The following is a 22,514-nucleotide window of genomic DNA, read 5'->3' as shown; positions in this document are numbered from 1 at the left end:
CTAATTGGGCAGCTGTACTAGAACCCCAAAAAGGAAGACCATATCGAAGATGAGACTCGAACAAAGAAAAATATGTTAATTTAGAAGATGCTAAATTGAGTTCTTTCGAAACAGATCTTATAGCATAGCAGGCTGAGGCGAGTTTCTTACTTAACAAATCGATATGAAGGGACCGTTTGAGGTTGCTGTCTAAAAAAATACCAAGAAATTTTACAGAATCAACGGTAGAGATCTGGCTGTTATTAACAAGCAGGGGTTGAAGAGCACTTTTATAGGATAATGCTACTGTCTTATCCACGTTAAAAGAGAGTAAATTAGAGTCAGACCAGGTTTTTATCGTAAGCAAATCAGAAGTTATAGTTGCATGAAGAGATGCAATAATTGAGTTGCTCCAAGTGATACTGGTATCATCAGCAAAAAGAAAAATTTTTCCATCGATTTTTAAGTTAGTGATGTCATTTATAAAGATAAGGAACAGTAGAGGACCCAATACTGAACCTTGTGGTACTCCACATACAATGTTTTTGAGACTAGAATCAGTATAATTTGCTCTAACTAGTTGTTTCCTATTATTCAAGTAAGATTGGAACCAATTCAAAGAAATACCTCGAATCCCATAGAAATTTAGTTTTTTAATCAAAATGTCGTGATTTACACAATCAAAAGCTTTGGCATAGTCACAGAAAACAGTGGCAGTATAAAGATTATTGTTTGGTGATTGGTAAACCTCATGAAACACAGAAAACAAGGCATCAGTGGTACATTTATTAGTTAAAAAGCCGAGCTGATTTTGGGATAAGATGTTGTTATCAATGAGAAAGGACATAAGACGGGTTTTTATGAGTCTCTCAATAATTTTTGAAAGTACCGGTAGTAAGGCAATAGGTCTATAGTTGCAAGCATTAGATTTTTCACCACCCTTATGAAGGGGAATAATAATGGCTATCTTTAGGCACTCTGGGAATTTACCTCTTTCAAAGGAATCATTAATTAGTGAGACGAGGTTTTCCAACACATTTTCTGTGAGATTTGAGAAGATTTTTATGGATAGTCCATCAGTACTACAGGATGATTTGCTTTTGATACTATTGATAGTTTGGATCAGTTCAGATATATCGATTGGTCTTAAAAAGAATGAATTCGAAAACACTCCTGAATTGGGGAGATAGGAAATGGGATCTTTTTGTGGCAAAATAGTAGGTTTTATTTTTACTCACATTAACGAAATATTCGTTTAGATCTTCCGGGTCTGGAAGGGCAAATGTTTGAACTGCGTGAGTTCTATTTCGAAGATCGTTTATTATGGACCAAGTTTCTTTTGCAACACTTTTAGAGCTTTCCATACGATTTTGATAGTAGGCTTTTTTAGCTGATTTGATGAGTTTTAGATAGGTTACCCTGTACTTGGTGATATATTGAGTGACAGAGACGTTGGTAGCAAATTTCTTGATATACAATAGTAAGCGCATATTTTTGGCTGATATGCGAATACCTTTTGTAGCCCAGGGTTTGTGATGTTTTGGCTTAATTGAAATTAAAGGAAATGCCTTATTGAAGATAGAGACAAGCTTTTCTATAAAATCGTTGAAATTATAGTCCACGTCCGCAGAAGGAAAATGCCACTCAGAAGTTAAGCATAAATTTTGAAATTTATGAAAATTCCGAACGGAAAAAATCCTACCTGAACGTCGGGTTTTCGAGGAGGGTTTGCTGAAGATGTTAAACTTCGTAAATACTGCTTCATGATCTGATAATCCCGCATTAATAATTGTAGAGCAGACATTAAGGGGTGAGAAATCTGAGACAATATAGTCAATTATGGTAGATGAAGTTTTTTGTAATCCTTGTAGGAGAATTAACGTGCATTGAGAGACCATATGATTCAAATATGTTGACCAAGGACATTTGGGTAGCACAAACAGCATCATAATTAATGTTGAAGTCCCCGCATAGAATTTTTCTGCTTCTATGAGCCAAGTCATCTAACAAATTTAGCAGGCTCTGAAAAAAGAGTTCCACAGGGGAGTCAGGTGATCTATAGATGCAAATAATGTAAAGATTAAGATATTTATTATAAACTAGGGAAAACTCAAAGAAGGCTTCATTTAACAGAAAGTCATATTTTGTAATCAGAGAAAAAATCATTATTTCTAGAAAGAATTAGGGTGCCTCCATGAGCTGAACTTGGACGATCATACCTAGACATGTTGCTAGACATGTAGATATCGTTGAAGAAAATGTTAAATGTATAGGTTTGGATTTTGCTGAATCAGATAATGATAAAAATGATGAAAATTCTGAAAATGAATCAATAGATGAAACTTTTGTAAATAGAAATGAAAATTTAAATGAACGTATGGATGATACCGAAAATGAACATGGGTTACGTAAATCTCAAAGAGACAAAAATCCGCCATGAAATTTGATGATTATATTATGAGTATAATAGTAGTATTTTTGTAAATATGTGTAGAACTGATATACCACATACATTTGAGGAGGCGATGAATTCTGATGAAAGTAAGTATTGGGAAAAGGCTATGAATTGATAGTTTGAATAAAAATAAAACTTGGAAATTGGTTGAAAATGTTGAAAATAAAAAAGTTTTATAGTTTTAAAGTTTTATAACAGTAGCTAGAATAGAAATTAGCATGAAGTTTATAGGGTTATTTGAAACAAAAGCTGTTGACATTAATAACTCGATCCACAATCCTTCTTAACAAGAGGAAGAACAAATGATGCTAGAACCGGAAACACCAGAAATTACCACAAATGAAGGTATTAATATAAGTACACGGGAAGTCCGAAAAACACTTAAAAAGCTGAAGAACAGAAAAGCTGCATGTAAGGATGGAATACCAAACGAATTACTGAAATATTGTGGAGCAGCAATGACAGAATACAGAACAATTAACAACATTCATTAACAAAATCATAAAACACAATAAAATAACGGAAGAATGGAGAACGAGCGAACTAATTCTACTATTCAAAAAAGAAGATAAAAAGCAGCCAGAAAACTACAAAGATATCACCTTGTTAAATACTACCCTAAAACTTACAACTAAAATTTTACAAGACCTAATGAATCAGAGGATAAGTTTAGCATATGAACAACAGGGTTTTCGTACTGGAAGATCTTGTGCAGATGCAATATCCGCCATAAAGCAAATTCCTGATAAATCGCTAGAGTATAATAGACCAGGATTTCTATGTCTGATCGACTTGAAGAAAGGATTGAGAAATAAATGAGAGTTTAATGAAAGGTTAACAAATGAATTGGAAGTTCTGTCCGACAAAATACATTGCACGTTTTCGTAGTCTGACGTTCGAAACCTGTAACCTGTTCCACAATTAAAACTTTCCTTGTTCCAGCCATCTTCCCCTGTTCCGATACTCATTCGCAATTCCTCTCTGTCCGCACATTGATAGGTATACTTGCAGACCTCTTTTATCCATGGCTTTATTTATTCCTCCCTGCCAACTTTTCCTCGGTCTACCTCTTCTTCTACCTTGCGGTTTCCAGTTTTTTACTTGTTTTGGGGTTCTGTCCTCATGCATTCTTTGTACGTGACCAAACTATCATAGTTGTATTTCGCTCATTTCATTTATTGTATGTGTTAGCCGTAGATACCTATCTGTAGAATAAAATATTGCTCCAAATAAAATAAACTTTATTTTTTCAAGAAAATTATAAACGCATGCATGATATTAAAAAAATAGCGGAAGATCTTACAAAATCCTTTAGAATTTAATTACAAAAAAACTAGCATAAGTAACTACATAGGTAACTAAAAAATAGTAAAATAATGTTGAAAGCACTTGAAAGTAGAACAACTGGATGAACTTGCTGCCATACTAATAGCGAAAGAATACTAAATGGATTGCTTTTAACTATAGAAACGTAAACACTGACATGCGGTACGTGATACCGCAAGAAAACTACGCAACGTAGCTCAAAGACTAAAACATACTAAAACTTCTGAAGTTGGAGCAGGTACAATTTACACACCACTTGATGGTACACAGATGGTATTCTAGGAATCTTTTATAAAACAAGTTTTACAACAAAATATATTTTCAGCTGGCACAGCATACCGCATGTCAGTGGTTAAGGGCTATGTTAAAATTACATTTCGTTAATGAGCTATTTATGTCAGCAGTAATTCATAATGCTATTAAAATACGTTTTTTCTTTTTCTTTGATTATGCTGCTTATTTGACTATGAAAGAGTTTGTTCTGATTTCGTCAGTCGTTGTTTTTGGAATAAATAACTACAGACATATTAAGAATAAGCGAAATGAATTTCGAGTCAATTCAAGCTTTCTGCTTAACTCAGGTATAACATACCAAAAGGCACCGCCAGGAAAACATTCCACTTTGCGGTTCAGAGAGCCCATATGAAACGAGTCTTTGTACTCTATGCAGAGTATGGCATTAACAAAATAGGAAAATCTACGGTTTCGTTTTGATTAAAATCTGTCTTCCTCCATCCCCCGATAGTACTATTTCTAGGTCTACGTGTTGTCAAGGAGGCTCTAAGGAAGACAGATTTTTACCATTCCGACCGTAGATTGTCGATATAAATTAAAATAATTTATGTCGCAGTATGGATAGAACACCCTCTAACGGGGAATAAGCGAAATGAATTTCGACTCAATTCAAGCTTTCTGCTTAACACAGGTATAACATACCAAAAGGCACCGTCAGGAAAACATTCCACTTTGCGGTTCAGAGAGTCCATATGAAACGAGTCTTTGTACTCTATGCAGAGTATGGCATTAACAAAATAGGAAAATCTACGGTTTCGTTTTGATTAAAATCTGTCTTCCTCCATCCCCCGATAGTACTATTTCTAGGTCTACGTGTTGTCAAGGAGGCTCTAAGGAAGACAGATTTTTACCATTCCGACCGTAGATTGTCGATATAAATTAAAATAATTTATGTCGCAGTATGGATAGAACACCCTCTAACGGGGAATAAGCGAAATGAATTTCGAGTCAATTCAAGCTTTCTGCTTAACTCAGGTATAACATACCAAAAGGCACCGCCAGGAAAACATTCCACTTTGCGGTTCAGAGAGCCCATATGAAACGAGTCTTTGTACTCTATGCAGAGTATGGCATTAACAAAATAAGAAAATCTACGGTTTCGTTTTGATTAAAATCTGTCTTCCTCCGTCCCCCGATAGTACTATTTCTAGGTCTACCTGTTGTCAAGGAGGCTCTAAGTTTTGTTAATGCCATACTCTGCATAGAGTACAAAGACTCGTTTCATATGGGCTCTCTGAACCGCAAAGTGGAATGTTTTCCTGGCGGTGCCTTTTGGTATGTTATACCTGGGTTAAGCAGAAAGCTTGAATTGAGTCGAAATTCATTTAGCTTATTCCCCGTTGGAGGGCGTTCTATCCATACTGCGATATAAATTATTTTAATTTATATCGACAATCTACGGTCGGAATGGTAAAAATCTGTCTTCCTTAGAGCCTCCTTGACAACAGGTAGACCTAGAAATAGTACTATCGGGGGATGGAGGAAGACAGATTTTAATCAAAACGAAACCGTAGATTTTCTTATTCTTATTATATTAAGAATATACTTATCAAAATAATCAGTCCGTATTTTTGAGCATTTATTATCAACTACTAAATTTAAAAACCCAAATCATTAAATTATGAGTATTTGATTATTTTTTCTCGGTTATTACATTGTATCTAAGTAAGTTCTAGGCAAATTTTTGTACAAACAAAATAGTTTGAATTCCATTGATTTCCAGAATGTAATCTGTAGATATTGGTGGGTTACTTGAATTCGTATCAGTGTAATCAATTTATAAAAATAGACAGTATCAAAATACAATCTAGATTACATTATTGACAAAACAAATCATACAAAGGAAACTTGGAAATCTAAATTATTTTAATTAAAAAAAAGTCCAGACTACTGAAAATTCACAAGCCAGATAAAATTTATTAAATAAAATATAGTAAATAGACCTCAAATGGAACTGGGCAGGACACGTCGCCAATAGAGGAAGGCCTCTACACGGTGGATAGATGATATCAGGTGGATTAGTAAAAACTGTCAGTACAAAATCGTGAAGTGTGGAAACAATTGGGGAGACCTATGTCCAGCAGTGGACGTAAATTGGTTGGATGATGATGACAGTAGATAGATAAAAGAAAAATAAAAACACTTTAAGGAAGTAATATACAGGGTGATCAAATATCCTTTTAATATCAGAGAAATGAAAACTATAATCGAAGTATTTTTCAAAAATCTGCGTCGATTTGCGTCCACACGTTCGATAAATCGATACCAGCAAACTGCACACTCATATCGCTACGTTAAATCGTTGTCGTGTATTCGGGCTATACGGACAACTGTCAAAAATTTTACTCGTCTTCTTCACTCTCGCTATCTTCTTCTTCTTGTGGTGCTTTCTCCTTTAGTGGAGATTAGCGACTACACTGGCAAATCTGTCTCTGTCCAATGCGGCTCTAAACAAATATGTTGAATCAAGGCCGGTCCAGTCTCTGATATTTCTAAGCCATGAAATCTGGCGCCTACCGGGACCCCGTTTTCCTTCACTCTTACCCTGGATGATCAGTTGCTCGAGGCGCTACTTTTCGTTACTCATTATGTGTCACAGGTAGCTAACTTTTCTGACTTTAATGACTTTTAGCAGTTCCCTATCTGTACCTATTCTCCTCAGAACATCTTCGTTGGTGGTGTGGGTTGTCCAAGGTATTTTCAAGATTCTTCTATAAAGCCAGAGTTCAAAGGCTTCTAACTTGTTCATCAGTGTTGTGTTGAGTGTCCAGGCCTCCGTTCCATACAAAAGTATTGACCACACATAGCAATGCAGAAAACGATATCTTAGGCTGATATTAATGCTACTGTTACAAAATAAGCTTTTTATTTTGATAAACCCCTGTCGGGCTACCTCTATTCTCGCTCTTACTTCTTGTTTATAATCAAGTTGATTGTTGAACCAGCAACCAAGATATTTGTATTGGCTTACGTATTCCAGCTGTTGGTGTTTCACATATATTGAAAGAGGTAAATTTTTTTCCTTGATATTTTCATAACTTTGGTTTTCGCAGTATTGATCTTCATCCCCATTTTTCACAACTCTCAGTAACCCTATCCAACAGTGTCTGCAGACTATGGTCCGAATCAGTCATTAATACCGTGTCATCTGCAAAGCGGATGTTATTTACTTTCTGACCGTTTATCCTGATTCATTCTAAAGAGTGGGATAAAGCGTTCGCAAATATTACCTCAGAGTAGACGTTAAACAGTTTGGGTGATAGCACACAACACTGTCTAACACCTCGTTGTATTTCAATTGGGTTTGACGTGTTACAATTGGTCTTTATGATTGCTGTCTGATTCCAATAAATAGACTCTATAATTTTAGAATCTCTTTTGTTGACACCGATGTCGTTCAATCTTTCTATCAAGGTCTTGTGCTTCACCCTATCGAACGCTTTCTCAAAATCTATAAAACTGACAAAAAGGTCTGCTTGCTGATCTTTGCATCTTTGTGCCAGAGTTTGAAGACAGAATATTGCTTCTCGTGTCCCCATACCTTTCCTGAAGCCAAATTGTTCTTGACCGGTGACCTCGTCACATCTTTTATATATTCTGTTCTGTATGATTCGCAAGAAAAGCTTCAGAATGTTATTTAATAGACTTATAAGGCGGAAGTCCTGGCATAATTTGGCGTTCTTCTTTTTAGACAGCGGTATGAAGACAGATTCAAGCCATGTTTTAGGGATCGCCCCTGTATTGTAAACATTATTAAATAGTCCAAGAAGAAGGTCTAAGTTTTCCTCGTTGATTAACTTTAATAGCTCAGCTGGTATTTCATCTTTTCCTACAGATTTGTTATTTTTTAGTTGACGTAGAGCTTATTATGTCGTGCCTGTGAATTCCTTGAGTTTCTTACGAAGATGGAAGTCATCATGTTTTTTATATAAGTTTTCGATCTCTTCACATTGCTCTGTTATCCATTTTTCTTCTCCAATTTTTATTTTTTGTTTAATGGTTCTATTTATTGCTTTGTACATTGCTTTGTGCTGTTTGCATTTTCTTCTTTCATCTATTAAATCCAACATTTCCTCTGTCATCCATCTTTGCTTCCGTGGTCGTTGTTCTGTGATCATTTCGGTTGCCGTTGCAAGGGCGTGTCTGATTTCCTCCCAGTTTTGTTCTATATCTTGTGCTCTGTCTTCTTTGTTGGTAATTTCTTTAAGTCTGATGTTCAGCTGCTCTTCTGTACTATTGCTATCAGATATTGATAACTCTAGAGCTCAATCTACGTTTATGTTTACTCATGTATCGTTTGAAAGATTACCAAGTACCGATTCGGCGCTCCAGATTCTAAAAAAAAATCACTAAATACAATAATAAGTTTTTTAATGAGTTTTATCTTGGAAAGTTGGAAGCATTTGATCTGTGGGTGCATAGAAGAATCCTGAAGATATCATGGACCGAGCATGTAACAAACAAACGAAGTCATGAGAACAGTCAACAAAAGAATGGAAATATTGGAAGCCATCCAGACACGAAAGCTGCAATACCTGGGACATGTTATGCGTAATGAGAGCTACAACATACTTCAATTAATTTATCATCATCATCATCTTGGTGCTACAGCCCTTAGAGGGCCTCGACCTTCTCAAGCTTTCTACTCCATTCGGTTCTGTCCCTTGCTTGCATTTTCCAGTTGCCGACTCCGATCTTCTCGGCATCTTGTGTTACCCCGTCCATCCACCTTAGCTTTGGTCTACCCCGTTTTCTCATTCCCACGGGTTGCGCTGTTAGAATCTTTTTTATCATCACTTCAATTAACTATACAAGGGAAAATCCAGAGCAAGAGAAGTGTAGGAAGGAGAAGAATCTCATGGTTGCGTAACTTGAAGGTATGGTACGGATGCATATCAATCGAACTATTCAGAGCAGCAGCATCTAAGATCAAAATAGCAAATGATGATTGCCAACCTCCGTCGCTGAGATGGCACGTAAAGAAGAAGGCCTTGAAACCGATATTCACAATAATGCGCATAGTGACTTGTACCATAAATAGGGAATTTGCGGAATTTGCACATTTTTTTTATTACATAATAATCTTCACTTTTATTTAAAAATGAGATTTCCAAAAATTTCACGCTTCAAAAACTCGTAATAACTTAGAAATACAAATTTAAAGTCTTCTGCGGTATAAAATAGTTCAAACGACCCGTGACGTCACATAGTTTTATTATACAGGGTGAGGTAAATAAAGAGCCTATTAGAAACATCTCGAGAACTAAAGGCAACAAAATCATGAAAATTTGAATTAAGGGGTTTTGAGGAGTCATCTGTTTAATGAAAATATTTTCATCTATTTGCTACTTCCGGTTATACCGGAAGTTGCTTATAACTTCGTTTTTTTTAATGGGACACCTTGTATATTTTTACATTTTCGGATTCTCTTCGATGTCTTCTTTCTTAAAATATGAGGTTTTGTAATGTTATACAGGGTATTTTAAAAGATAATTACGTTTTTTTTATTAATTTCGTAGCAACATTCACACCCTCTATAATTGTAGTAGTTTGACATCTAAAACTCTACTTACGTTCAAATGATTTTTAATATAGTTAAAAAGTAGTTAGTACTATTGTTAAAAATCATTAGTATAGCTAAATTTTTAATTTTAGTATACAGGGTTGGTCGAAACTCGGAATCAGTATTTTCTGAGTTTTCTTAAATGGAACACCCTGTATTCTAGTATTGTAATGAAATGATATTTTATGGTACTTTTTTATTTCTTAAGCATTCCCTATACCCAACTGCTTTAATTTGTGCTTAATTGTTAAGAGCACCAACAATCTTAACTACGTAGGTATTTTGATAGCTAAACCATTATTGGTAATTTTAAGGATCAGTCTGGATTAATATGTATTTATTTCTGAAAAATGATTTGTGATTGAATATTTTCACGGCCAACCTAATAAAATTTTACGTACTTTTTGTTGCAATTAATGTTTAGCTTGAATCACCAATAACTCACAAATTAAAGCATATATGTGGGAATACTTATAAAATAAAAAGTACCATGAAATATCATTTCATCACAATACTAAAATACAGGGCGTTCCATTTAAGAAAACTCAGAAAATATTCATTCCGAGTTTTGACCAACCCTGTATACTAAAATTTCAAAATTTGCTATACTAATGATTCTTAACAATAACAGACTATATTAAAAATCACTTGAACGTAATCAGAGTTTTTAATGTCAAACTATTACAATTCTACAGGGTGTGAATGTTGCTACGAAATTAATAAAAAAAAAGTAAATATCTCTTAAAATACCCTGTATAATATTACAAAACCTCATATTTTAAGAAAGGAGATATTGAGGAAAGAAAGGAGATATTGAGGATAATACAAAAATGTAAAAATATACCCATTAAAAAAAACGAAGTTACAACCAACTTCCCGTATAACCGGAAATTGCAAAGAGATTAAAATATTTTCATTTCATAGATCATCCTTCAAAACCCCTTTATTCCGATTTTCATGACTCTGTTGCGTTTAGTTCTCGAGATATTTCTAATAGGCCAGTTATCTGCCTCACCCTATATAGTTATGATTATGGTTATATTTAGGTATATTCTTCTTCTCCTTCTTTAGTTTATTGGCCTCCACCTACTTGGGTATTTGGCCAGTTCATCGTCGCGAAATAAGGGAAAAATATTTATATTCTAATATTTAATGTCATTGTAATGATATATACCAGTTTGTTGAGATTGGAGTTTGACACAGTTTTTGAAGGAAAGGAAAGAAGGTTTACTATGGAAAATAAAACCATTTTGTAAACGTACAAGTTTTCTATGAATAGTTCAAACGATCAAAAACATTTGTGACGTCACATAACTGTATTTTCTACTGACGTTTATAATGTCTAATTTAAAATCATATACAATTTTGTTTACATTGTTGGTGCAGAATGTAAACATATAACCGGATGACGTCTTCGACTCTTTTATCTCCGATACATGATTTAAATTATGTTCTGTTGTGATTTATAACATTTTTTTCGAACTTAAAATTGTATGAATTATCAGTAGTAATTACACGAAAGCTCTAAAATTATCGATTTGTTTGTTAAATCAGAGGATTCCAAATATTCTTAAATACCAAATACGCAAATTAAACAAAGCTTACCTAATACATTGACAACCATTATTAAATTAAAACATCAGTAAAGTCAGAAATATTGGATTGTGTATCAAAACAGTGTTACCAAGGTGATAAAAGAAAATTAATAAATTATTACAAATATTTTACTGCTTGTTTATAAATGTACATAACAAACTTGACCATTGTATCCCGAGTGACACTTTGACAGTTTTAATTTCACGACCCAAAAGGGAGTGAAATTATGTCATAGTGTCACGAGGGCAACAATAGACCGTGAAAAGGTCTTTAGTGACTTTTCTCTAAAGTTGATAGTTTTTGACATATAAGCGAATAAAAATTGAAAAATTGCCAAATCGGCCATTTTGCCAAAAACTATGTGAAAAACTGAAAATTTGAATGTTGCCAAGGTAAGTAGATATTTTTTAAACATCGATTGATGAACTGCCGAAGAGTTTTTTGCAATAAAATATTCGAAACTCCTTTGTTTTTTAATTGCTAATCAGGCGTGCGCGACACTATTTTTCACCGTTGCATGTGTATACAGTATGGTGCAAATGAAAGAAATAAATTAGTTATTTCGTAAACCGGCGACTTAGGGAAAAAATTCCGAAACAGGTCGATTTTTATTTTTAAATTATGATATTGTAGCATATATGGTATACTAGTGACGTCATCCATCCGGGTGTGATGACGTAATCGATGATTTTTTTAAATGAGAATAGGTGTCATGTGACAGCTCATTTAAAAGGTTTTTCAATTCTCTATTCAGTAATATAAACATTTACATAATTACTTATACAGGGTGTCCAAAAAAATTTTATTAAATTAAATTATTTGACAAATTGACAAAAAATTAAATTATTAAAGTCATTAAAGACCTTTTCTGTTTCGAATCATCCAAAAAACCTAAAAAAATTTTGTTCCATGCCAAAAAAATATTTTTAGGAGAAAACAAAAAAAAACGTTTAAAAAATTTTTGACCAACTTTTGGTCCTGGCAACATACAAATTTGTTAAAAGGGGTCCTTTTTGAGTAAGACTGTGCAAAAAATCCGAATTAGAATATTTTTCCTAGCGGATGCGCAGTGGCTTTCTGGACTATCTACGAATGAAATAATCTCAAAAAAACAAGTAAAATCCTTTATAAAAGTTATATTATATTTATTAAAATTCCCTAAAAAGGGCTACATCACAAGCAGAACTAGTTTTCAATCTGATAACTGATCATCATCAGTACTGACAAGATGCCGACATGCTAACCATCAACCATGTCATTTATAAAGGATTTTACTTGTTTTTTTATAATATATTGTAACAAAAGAATTAATCACCGACCGCAAATAACAGTTCCAAACGGTTCCTTCTCGACGTAAACCGAGAATGTTCTGGCGAGAGCACGATATGGGTGCAAGTGGTGGGGAGATACGTGCGGTAGATGGAAGTTGGCACAATCTCTAGAGGTGGCGAAGTCTGGAATTCTCGAGAATGACGTTAGTATATATTTAAGTGAAGTGCGGTATTATGGGAGTTAGTTATAAGCCAGAATTTGTAAGTAAACTTGTATAAATAAATAAAGTCGTATATATAAATACGAACCGCTTGTTTTATTGTTATAACATGGTATACAGGCTACAGGAAATCCTTTTTCTTTGTGGATTTGAAATAATCTCAGTAATTAGAAGGCTTTAAGCACTTGGTGTGTTTTCCACGGCTGGGCAGTACCGTATTGAGTACAAATTGATGAACATGTCAAACTCTCAAAAAAGTGCACTTAGTGCACTTGTGGCGAAATACTGTGGCGAACTTGTGTTAATACTTACCACTTGTGGCGAAATTTCTTTGTGTATACTCATATCCCCCATTAACATTTTACAGCTTCCTTTATTGTCAAACACTATGATACATTGAGCACTATTCTTCGTTTGATTTATTTTAATGCAGTGTTTACTGGAATTTGGAATAGATGCTTTTATTTGAACTCCCTGGAAGTCGTTTCCAATCATGGTTAAAAAATTGGGCGAATTGCCTAGTTTGACCATAGCTTCACACATATTTCTACCAACCCCTCCAGGAGAATAGGCGAATTTTGAAGGATAAAGTCGTCCATCAAGCTGAAAAATAAAAGAGTAATATAAAAAATATTATATTATACAAAATATTGTATGTAATAAGACATTTTTGGTAACATTTAAACTACACTTGCGAGCAAAAAAATCGACACAAAATTAAAAATTATACACTCACCGGTACAAAATTCCTCCACTAAAAATTTTTGGATTACGTTTAACAATTTATAACTTTATTATTTGTACTCCGATTTTCAAGATTCTTGCATCATACATGTATTGATATCGTTTGATATTATTCCGGTAACAAAAAATTGCTTACATTGCATTATACGGGGGTGAATGGAAGCGTTGTATTTTCTAATAACTTTAACAAATTCTGTGGAAAAATTGAAGAGGTGATTTTATTTCATAGTACTTTTAGATTATCCCGAAGGCATTACTAAAATTTTGTTTTTTTAAATTACCTTTTTTCTAGTAAGAGCTGTACAATTTTTTGTAAATAAAAACACTGATTGACTCATTAACATAAATATCTTCAATAGTGGTTGGTTTGATAAGATTAGAATGGCCTGCATGCAGCCCAGATTTCAATCCGATTGAGCATTTATGGGATGAATTAAAAATATCTTTTCGCCGATTCCTAGACCTCCAGAAAATTTGGTACAGTTATGGCCTTGGTAGAGGAATATCGGGCCATTCCCCAGGCAAGGATAACACATCTTTATTCGGTGCCAAACAGATTGCGAGCAGTCGCTGCTGCGAGATGTGGGCATACCCGTTATTGAATTGTTTTGTTTTGTTGTTAATTTTGTTTTGTGTTGTTAATTGTAGTGCGCTTGATATTTTTAATTAAGTAAACCTTCAAAGCAGTGTTTTTATACAGCTTTTAAAAGAAAAGAGATATTAGGATAAATCAAAAAACAAAATCTTAGGGATACCTCCAGGATAATACAAAGGGGGTATGTAACAAAATCAGCCTTCCAATTTTTCCACAGAATTTTTTAAAATTAGGAGAACATATAACGCTTTATTTCACCCCCGTATAATGCCATCTAAGCAAAAATTTGTTGTTACTGGAATAATAACAAACGACACGAAAACATGCACCTACAAACTAATGCCAGAATCTTGAAAATCGGAGTACAAATAATAAAATTATACATTGTCAAACTTAATCAAACATTTTGGGTGGCGGAATTTTGTGCCGGTGAGTGTATTTGTATTGACTTTTGTGGGCATAAAAGGAATTAGTTCGCTAAAGATTATTATCACGGTGAACGGCAGGTCGTGAATGAAATTATAGATTCCTTTGTCGAGTATTTCACCACTCTGTTGTGCTTTATTTTAAAACGTTTTTATATACTTGGCTTCATCTTTGCCACTGTCTCAGCAAATTTTGTAATCCATTTTAAACCTAGGCTACCTAGGAACCTAAAATTTTCAGAATAGCGCAGAACTTGCTAACAATGCAATAAATCTTCTTCTTCTTATTTTTCTTATTCTTATTCTTTTTCTTTTTCTTCTTCTTCTTCTTCTTCTTTTTCTTCGTGCGACTAGGATTACTCCTGTTTATCTGCCTCTTATTCTGTTTCAGTTGTTGTTGACTGTACATTGCCTTTAAACCTTTTCGGCGGCCTTCCAACGGGTCTTCTGCTATACGGCTTGTTGTTTTTACAGATGTTCGCTAATCTATCTGGTTCCATTCCGTTTGCATATTCGTTCCAGTTTTTCATTATGAATAAATCTTTTTTTTTAAAGAGCCTAGCCGGGTAAGATGGTGAAAAGTGCCCCCAACTCAATTTAAATTCCATCTAGGCCACTTTTTAGCACATATAGAGGAACTCACTTTCTGAAATTTTTAGCCCCCTAGCTGGTCACGTGACCCCCCTAGAGCCTAATTAGGCTTTTTATGTTTTTATTTTTTATCTCAGTTGCATCAAGAGCTAGCCAAAAACTTTATTTAAAAAAGTTGTAAGTTTCAAAAAGATCTATATGAAAACTTTTTTTTTAAATTTTTTGGCGGGAAATTCAAATTTTTAGAACAATTTTAAACTTTTAAAAAACTCTGAAAAAAAACTAAGACACTCGTTTTTACGAAAATCAATTATAATGTGTATTTTTGTACAATCTTTCACCCTGAATTTTTTCAGATTTTTAAAATTGGTGAAACGTACCTTTAAAAATAAAAAACCGCATTTTTTCGGTTTTTTTTTTCGTTTTTTGATACAATTTTATACATATTTTAAAAAAAAGGTAACACCGTCACTAGGATAGGTAAAAAACTGAAAAATAATTGGGTTTTGCTAAGTAAAAATTTTTTGTAACACCATCCATTTTCAAGATACAGAGGCCGTTGAAGAAAACAAAATTTTACAGATTTTTTACGATTTTGCCGAAACTACTAGTCCTGTCGCCAGGGGGGGTACAACGGCCTCCTGTATTCAGATGGACTTACCCAAGTTTTTTTTATGTATTTTGACCTGTAGAACATTAATTTTTTGGGTAACAGTTGATCCGGATGTCGAGAAGATTGTTATAAACCAAGAAGTTGAGGAATCACATAACAGCGATTTGTGGCAAAACAAAACAGTTTTTTGTATTTTTTGGGCCATTCTAACCAAAAAATGTTCCTACAAATTTTTTCGTAGGATGCATAGTTTTCGAGATAAACGCGGTTGAACTTTCAAAAATTCGAAAAATTGCAATTTTTGAACCCGAATAACTTTTGATTAAAAAATAAAATAGCAATTCTGCTTACTGCATTTGAAAGTTCAAGTCAAATTATATCGGTTTTAATTATTTGTATTGCTAAAAATGTATTATTTTATTGTTAAAAAAAGCTATAAACACCTAGTGCTTGAGTGATGTTTTTAATGATTTCTCATTTAAAATCGAACGAGTAGGTAGAAAAGGTAAGAGTGCAAGTGAGGCTATTTCTACGTAGCATGCTTTAAAACGCAAGTTAAGAAACCAGAACTGCTAAATCACCAATAATAAAAGGACAGCGTCAGCAAGCTTCACCTCGACCACACCTCCGCGTCACCGAGCTTATAAATAAACTTTTGCATTGTATAGCGTCACTCTTATTTTGCATTTAACTGTAGTAAGTAGTCCCTTGTCAATAAAGTTCTTTTTTAAAAACGTTTTTCTTGGACTTAGAAACTTCACTGGCGCAGTCAGTAGGATTTTTCGGGAATTACGTCGCAAAATTACGTTACAAAAATCGAACGATTTCGCGAGTAGTTTTTCGTTTTAACGATTTACCGGAAAACCGAACTTTTTGTGAAAGTGTCCAAGATCAGCTTTAGACAAGGTATCACCAAGACTTGGGGAGAGAACAAGAATCGTCGAACCCTAGAGGCAGTAGATTTTAAGCAGTAGTTCAACGAGACCTGGGAGAAGAACAAAATCGTCGAATCCTATAGGCAGAAATGTTGAAATTCTACATTTTAATGTAAGTGTTTCCTATTTTTTCCATTTTATTATTCCATTTTATATTTTCCTATACATATTTGAGAATACTTATAGTCAGAGAGCTAACGACAGTAAATGATTTTTTTTAAGATTTTATGATTTTACAAAGATTTTTATTTTAAATAAGAAAAATATTATTATTACTATATTATATTATTATATTTTTGAAAATATTTGATTATTTTGAAGTTGAAACATATTTTATATTTTATTACAATTTGATATAGTATCTGAACAAAAAGAATAAATATTTAATGAGTGAAACTGATAGTAATTTAGATTTAAGTAGCCTTGTAGCAGAATTAAATTCAATTTTAGAACCAAATAGTAATAAAGATAACGAAATGGCTCAAACAAACTACCAATTGTTAAAACTATACTTAGATTCTATCCCAGCATACGGATGGTAATCCACATACTTTAACCATATTTATAGAAAATTGTGAAAATTTAATAACTAATTTTGCTAGCCAAACAGATGGCACTTTGAATACATTTTTACTTCGAGTTATATTAGGTAAATTAAATGGAAGAGCTCAAATGTTAATAGGCTCTAGGACAAAATTAAATACATGGCAACTTGTAAAGGATGCCCTTAATCTTAGTTTTGGAGATCAGAGAGATCTCGATTGCCTTATCCAAGACCTGATAACGTTGAGGCCTTTCAAAAATGAAACTCCTTATAATTTTGGCATGCGATGCCAAGAAACACGTAGTTTAGTAGCACAAAAATTAAATACCCTTAATATTAAAGCACCAGAAAAATTAATTAGAATACAAAGTTACGATGACTTATGTTTAAAAACTTACATTAGAGGCTTACCCTTATCGTTACAAACAAATATTAGATTGAGAAACCCAGACAGTTTAGAGAAAGCTATGTGCTTCGTTATCGAAGAAGAGAATTTTCTATATTCGTTACAACGCGGAAATAATTTAAACTCACAAAATTCTTTTAGACCCTCATCGAGACATACTCCTACGAGAAACAATAATTCTAATCAAACTTTTATTCCTAGAAATAATTTTCAACAAAATCGCCCTAATATGAGATTTCCACCTTACCAATATCAAAATATCAGACCGCAATACCAAAATAATAATTTTAATCCTAACAATACTTTTCAACCACACCAAAATCATTTCCGAAATTTCAATAATAATTATAATTCTAACTTCTACCCAAGAAATTTCGACAATAATAATTCTAATTTTCGACCAAGATACTTCCATAATAATAATCCTAATTTTCAACAAAGAAATGTTAATAATCAACCCCAAAATCAAAATCAATACCAGCCAGAACCGATGGATACAAATTCACGAAATACTTCTTTAAGGCCGGCCATTGGTAATGTTACAAGTATAGGCGATCACATCACCTTTATAAAGTACACCACTCATAATCTAGAGCATATATGTATACCGAAAAATGCTTAACCTACTAACAATATATCTCGCTAATTACAGCCATATTTTTGCTACCCTACCTGTTGTGTATTGTTTATAAAAAAATGTGAAAGTTTTGCTTTTTTATCAATAAATATAAGAGCGTTTATATCTAAATTACTCAAGTATTTAAATGAATTTCATGATAAAAGTCCGTTTAGCACTAGCCTATATGTAACGGAAGGATGTAACGTTAAAAAAATGTGAACTAATAAAGTACTTTTTGCGTGGTGTACTTTTAAAATAAATTTCTGGAATTAATAGAAATTGGCATGTGAAACGTAAATCTTGTACATATAATACACAAAAAGTATAGGAATCTGTAAGAATCTAAGCTATGTTAATGTAGCAATTATGTATAAGATGGCGCTACGAAAAAAATTAAATAAACATCAAAAATTCAGGAGCGTAATGGCCCGTTTGAAACTTTCCTTAGGAAATTTCGGTACTTGACAAATATGAGTTTATTAGGGGTCCGGACAAATAATCCCCGGACAAATAATCCCGGACAAAAAATCCCCACAAATTATCCCCGGACAAAAATCCAAGGAAAAAAAATCCCCACAAATAGTCTTCACAAATAATCCCCACAAATAATCCCCGGACAAACAATCCCCACAAAAAATCCCGGACAGATAATCCCCACAATTTTTTTTGACAAAATATCCCCGCAAAAAATCCCCAAGAAATATTTTTGCCGAATAAAGTTGTCAAATGAATGCTTATAATCCAAGGATGGTACTAAAGATGAGAAATTTAGACTGTCTGTCCGTCGGTACGTCCGACCGCGCATATAACTACTCCGTCATTATGCCAGGTAGAATGACACATTAGGGGTCGAATGAACGGTTATAATCCAACAATGGTACTACAGATGAGCAATTTGGTCCGTCGGTCTGCTTGACCACGAATATAACTCCTCCATCACTGTACCAGGTAGAATGACAAATGAGGTGTCGAATGAAAGCTTATAATCCAAGGATGGTACTAAAGATGAGAAATTAGACCAAGGCTGTCTGTCCGTCGGTCCGTCCGACCGCGAATGTAACTACTCCGTCATTATGCCAGGTAGATTGACAAATGGGGTGTCGAATGAACGGTTATATTCCAACGATGGTACTAAAGATGAGCAATTTGGTCCGTCGGTCTGCCTGACCGCGAATATAAGTCTTCCTTCACTGTACCAGGTAGAATGACAAATAAGGTGTCGAATGAAAGCTTATAACCAAGGATGGTACTAAGGTTGAGAAATTTGACCAAGGCTGTCTGTCCATCGGTCCGTCCGACCGCGAATGTAACTACTCCGTCAATATGCCAGGTAGATTGACAAATGGGGTGTCGAATGAACGGTTATAACCCAACGATGGTACTAAAGATGAGCAATTTGATCCGTCTGTCTGCTTGACCGCGAATATAACTCCCCCGTCACTGTACCAGGTAGAATGACAAATGAGGTGTCGAATGAAAGCTTATAATCCAAAGATGGTACTAAAGATGAGAAATTAGACCAAGGCTGTCTGTCCATCGGTCCGCCCGACCGCGAATGTAACTACTCCGTCATTATGCCAGATAGATTGACAAAAGGGATGTCGAATGAACGGTTATATTCCAACGAATTTGGTCCGTCTGTCTGCCTGACCGCAAATATAACTCCTCCGTCACTGTACCAGGTAGAATGACCAATAAGGTGTCCAGTGAAAGCTTATAACCAAGGATGGTACTAAAGATGAGAAATTTGACCAAGGCTGTCTGTTCATCTGTACGTCCGACCGCGAATGTAACGACTCCGTCATTATGCCAGGATTAGTGACAAATGGGGTGTCGAATTAACGATTATAATTCAACAATGGTACTAAAGATGAGCAATTTGGTCCGTCGGTCTGCTTGACCGCGGATATAACTCCCCCGTCACTGTACCAGGTAGAATGACAAATGAGGTGTCGAATGAAAGCTTATAATCCAAGGATGGTACTAAAGATGAGAAATTAGACCAAGGCTGTCTGTCCATCGGTCCGTCCGACCGCGAATGTAACTACTCCGTCAATATGCCAGGTAGAATGACTAATGACGTGTCGAATGAATGGTTATAATCCAACGATGGTACTAAAGATGAAAAATTTGATCCGTCGGTGTGCCTTTCCGCGAATATAACTCCTCCGTCACTGTACCAGGTAGAATGACAAATGAGGTGTCAAATGAAAGCTTATAATCCAAGGATGGTACTAAAGATGAGAAATTAGACCAAGGCTGTCTGTCCATCGGTCCGTCCGACCGCGAATGTAACTACTCCGTCATTATGCCAGGCAGAATGACAGATGAGGTGACGAGTGTACAGTGAACGGTTATAATCCAACCATGGTACTCAAGATTCACGCACGCATTTCGTTTCCGAAAGTTGCACTTTCACGCACGACTTGCGGGAAAGTAAAATACCTTGTAATATTGCATTATAATATATTATAATACATGCAATAAACTAATATTGAAAGTTTGTTTTTGACAACCTTGTCAAATAATTGATTTGTGTATTTTCACTTCTAAATAAAAATTGATATAACTCTATTTTTTTTGTGGCTTTTTCCAAACGTAGGCCCTAGAATAAATATTATTCCTAACTCGTGCGGAAAGTGTGTTCCTCGCACTCGAATGCCTGCCCGAACTCCGCTATCGCGTCGTTCGGGTCAACGACAGTCTCGTGCGTGAAGTTATCACTTTCCGCACTAGTTAGGAAAATAACTATTTTATGATGTCGATATTTTCCAAGTTATGGGGGGAAATAGTGACAGTTAGAGGTTAGAGTTAGAGCATAACTATTGAATTGTCTCGTTAATTATGAGTTTTACGACAAAAATGTAGGTACCTATAATACAAAAATAGAACTTAGTAGATAGAATTAACTTTTACATAATTTTGAATTTTGATCTCTTTCATTTTTTTTACGAATATTTAAAATTGTTTCAAATATGATTTCCTACAATTATTTCTTTTTGACAATTTTTTTCGTGCGGTTGATATTTTCCGAGTTAGCGGGAATATATTAAAAAGGGGTGGGGGAGCATAATTATTGAATTGAATCTTGTTTCCGAGCTGCCCCAAATTTTATAATTCTAACCTTTAGGGGAGGTCAATAGTGGTGTAAATTTAAAATTGCGACTGAATTCCGCTGAAGGGTTAGCCGTCATATTGATTTTAAAGGAGAACCGTTGATGCTAAATACCTCCACCATTTTCAACTTTTTTGCTCTACTGCTCATTATTTATAATAGTTCCCAGGTAGCAAGACGTTTAACGCGCTCTATCTGAATCTGCGTTCCATTAGTGTGCAGATGGGTTATAGGTATAGATAGGGCTATTATAGCAATCGCCATTAAACCGGTTTTTGGTACGAAAATAGTGATTAGCAATTAAATTTAAGCATGAATTGTAATTTCGATTACCAAATATCGAATTCCAATTGTGAGTTCTTTCAAAAATCGTGCATGCAGCACTCTGCTTTAAATAACCCTGTTCAAAACATCCTATTTGTGATGATAATTGCTTGTCCTGAAAACGATAATCTTGATTGTAATACAAAAAAACCTATTCATTTTTGTAATTTCAAAAGTATTTGCTCATCATCATCATCAATGGCGTTATAACTCTTCGAGACTCTGCCACATTTTTTATTATTTAAAATCAATACAACTGCCCACGATGTGATATTTGATACCGTTCACGTTATCAACACCAGTAATAAAAATTTAATGTGTTTCTCGGTCGATGATCGAAATGCCACATCAGCGACTTGTTAATTATTGTGTTTTGACTGGAATAAGAATGTGAATTTTAACCGAATTTTTAACGTGCTAACAAATTGCACATACAATTTTTTTTGTTTATGCTTATTTTTTATTATAATAAATATGTTGATTTTCACCCATTCGTGAGCAAAAATTTGGTTGTTTTGACTTCTGAGTAATACCAAAAAGTCAAAAATCGTTATAACTGAAAAAACTCGACAGAGTTATGCTCGATAAACTCATAATACTCATAAAGCTAATAAAATATTTTTGATCTTTTCGTTTCACATGATTCACTGAGCGTTGGCTTATTTTTTAATATTTTTCCTTATTTTTTTTTAATTCATTGAATTATAGCGTTGATTGAGATATTAGAGGCCGTCCAATATATCAATCAACGATTATAGTGAATATGCTTATTTAATTTAAAAATAAAATAATTCTATCCTCTTCTTCTTGCTGTGCCTGTCCGTGACGAATGTTGGCGATCACCATGGCATGGCAATCTTTATTTTATCTGCAGCAATGCAGGAAAGCTTCACATATG

The 22,514-nt window shown here is 34.2% G+C and overlaps 1 protein-coding gene and 1 long non-coding RNA gene across 2 annotated transcripts in view; one reads left to right on the top strand and one right to left on the bottom strand.

Annotated features, from left to right (window-relative positions):
* Positions 1-13,306, bottom strand: part of LOC126889889 (uncharacterized) — a 232,416-nt gene extending 219,110 nt beyond the window's left edge. Inside the window, exon 1 of the mRNA XM_050658597.1 lies at positions 13,018-13,306. Coding sequence (XP_050514554.1) covers positions 13,018-13,248 — 231 coding nt within the window. The 5' untranslated portion in view covers positions 13,249-13,306. The remainder of the gene's footprint in view (positions 1-13,017) is intronic.
* A 4,772-nt stretch (positions 13,307-18,078) lies between these two features.
* On the top strand, positions 18,079-21,837 carry LOC126889475 (uncharacterized). The gene is made up of 2 exons (XR_007700039.1): positions 18,079-19,507; positions 20,242-21,837. It is a non-coding gene; the product is annotated as an uncharacterized LOC126889475 (long non-coding RNA).
* The last annotated feature ends 677 nt before the right edge of the window (positions 21,838-22,514 follow it).

The sequence above is a fragment of the Diabrotica virgifera genome, chromosome 8 (assembly GCF_917563875.1).
Source record: "Diabrotica virgifera virgifera chromosome 8, PGI_DIABVI_V3a".
Taxonomy (NCBI): domain Eukaryota; kingdom Metazoa; phylum Arthropoda; class Insecta; order Coleoptera; family Chrysomelidae; genus Diabrotica; species Diabrotica virgifera.
Note: the sequence above shows the minus strand (reverse complement) of the source record. Positions and strands in the feature narration are given on the sequence as shown.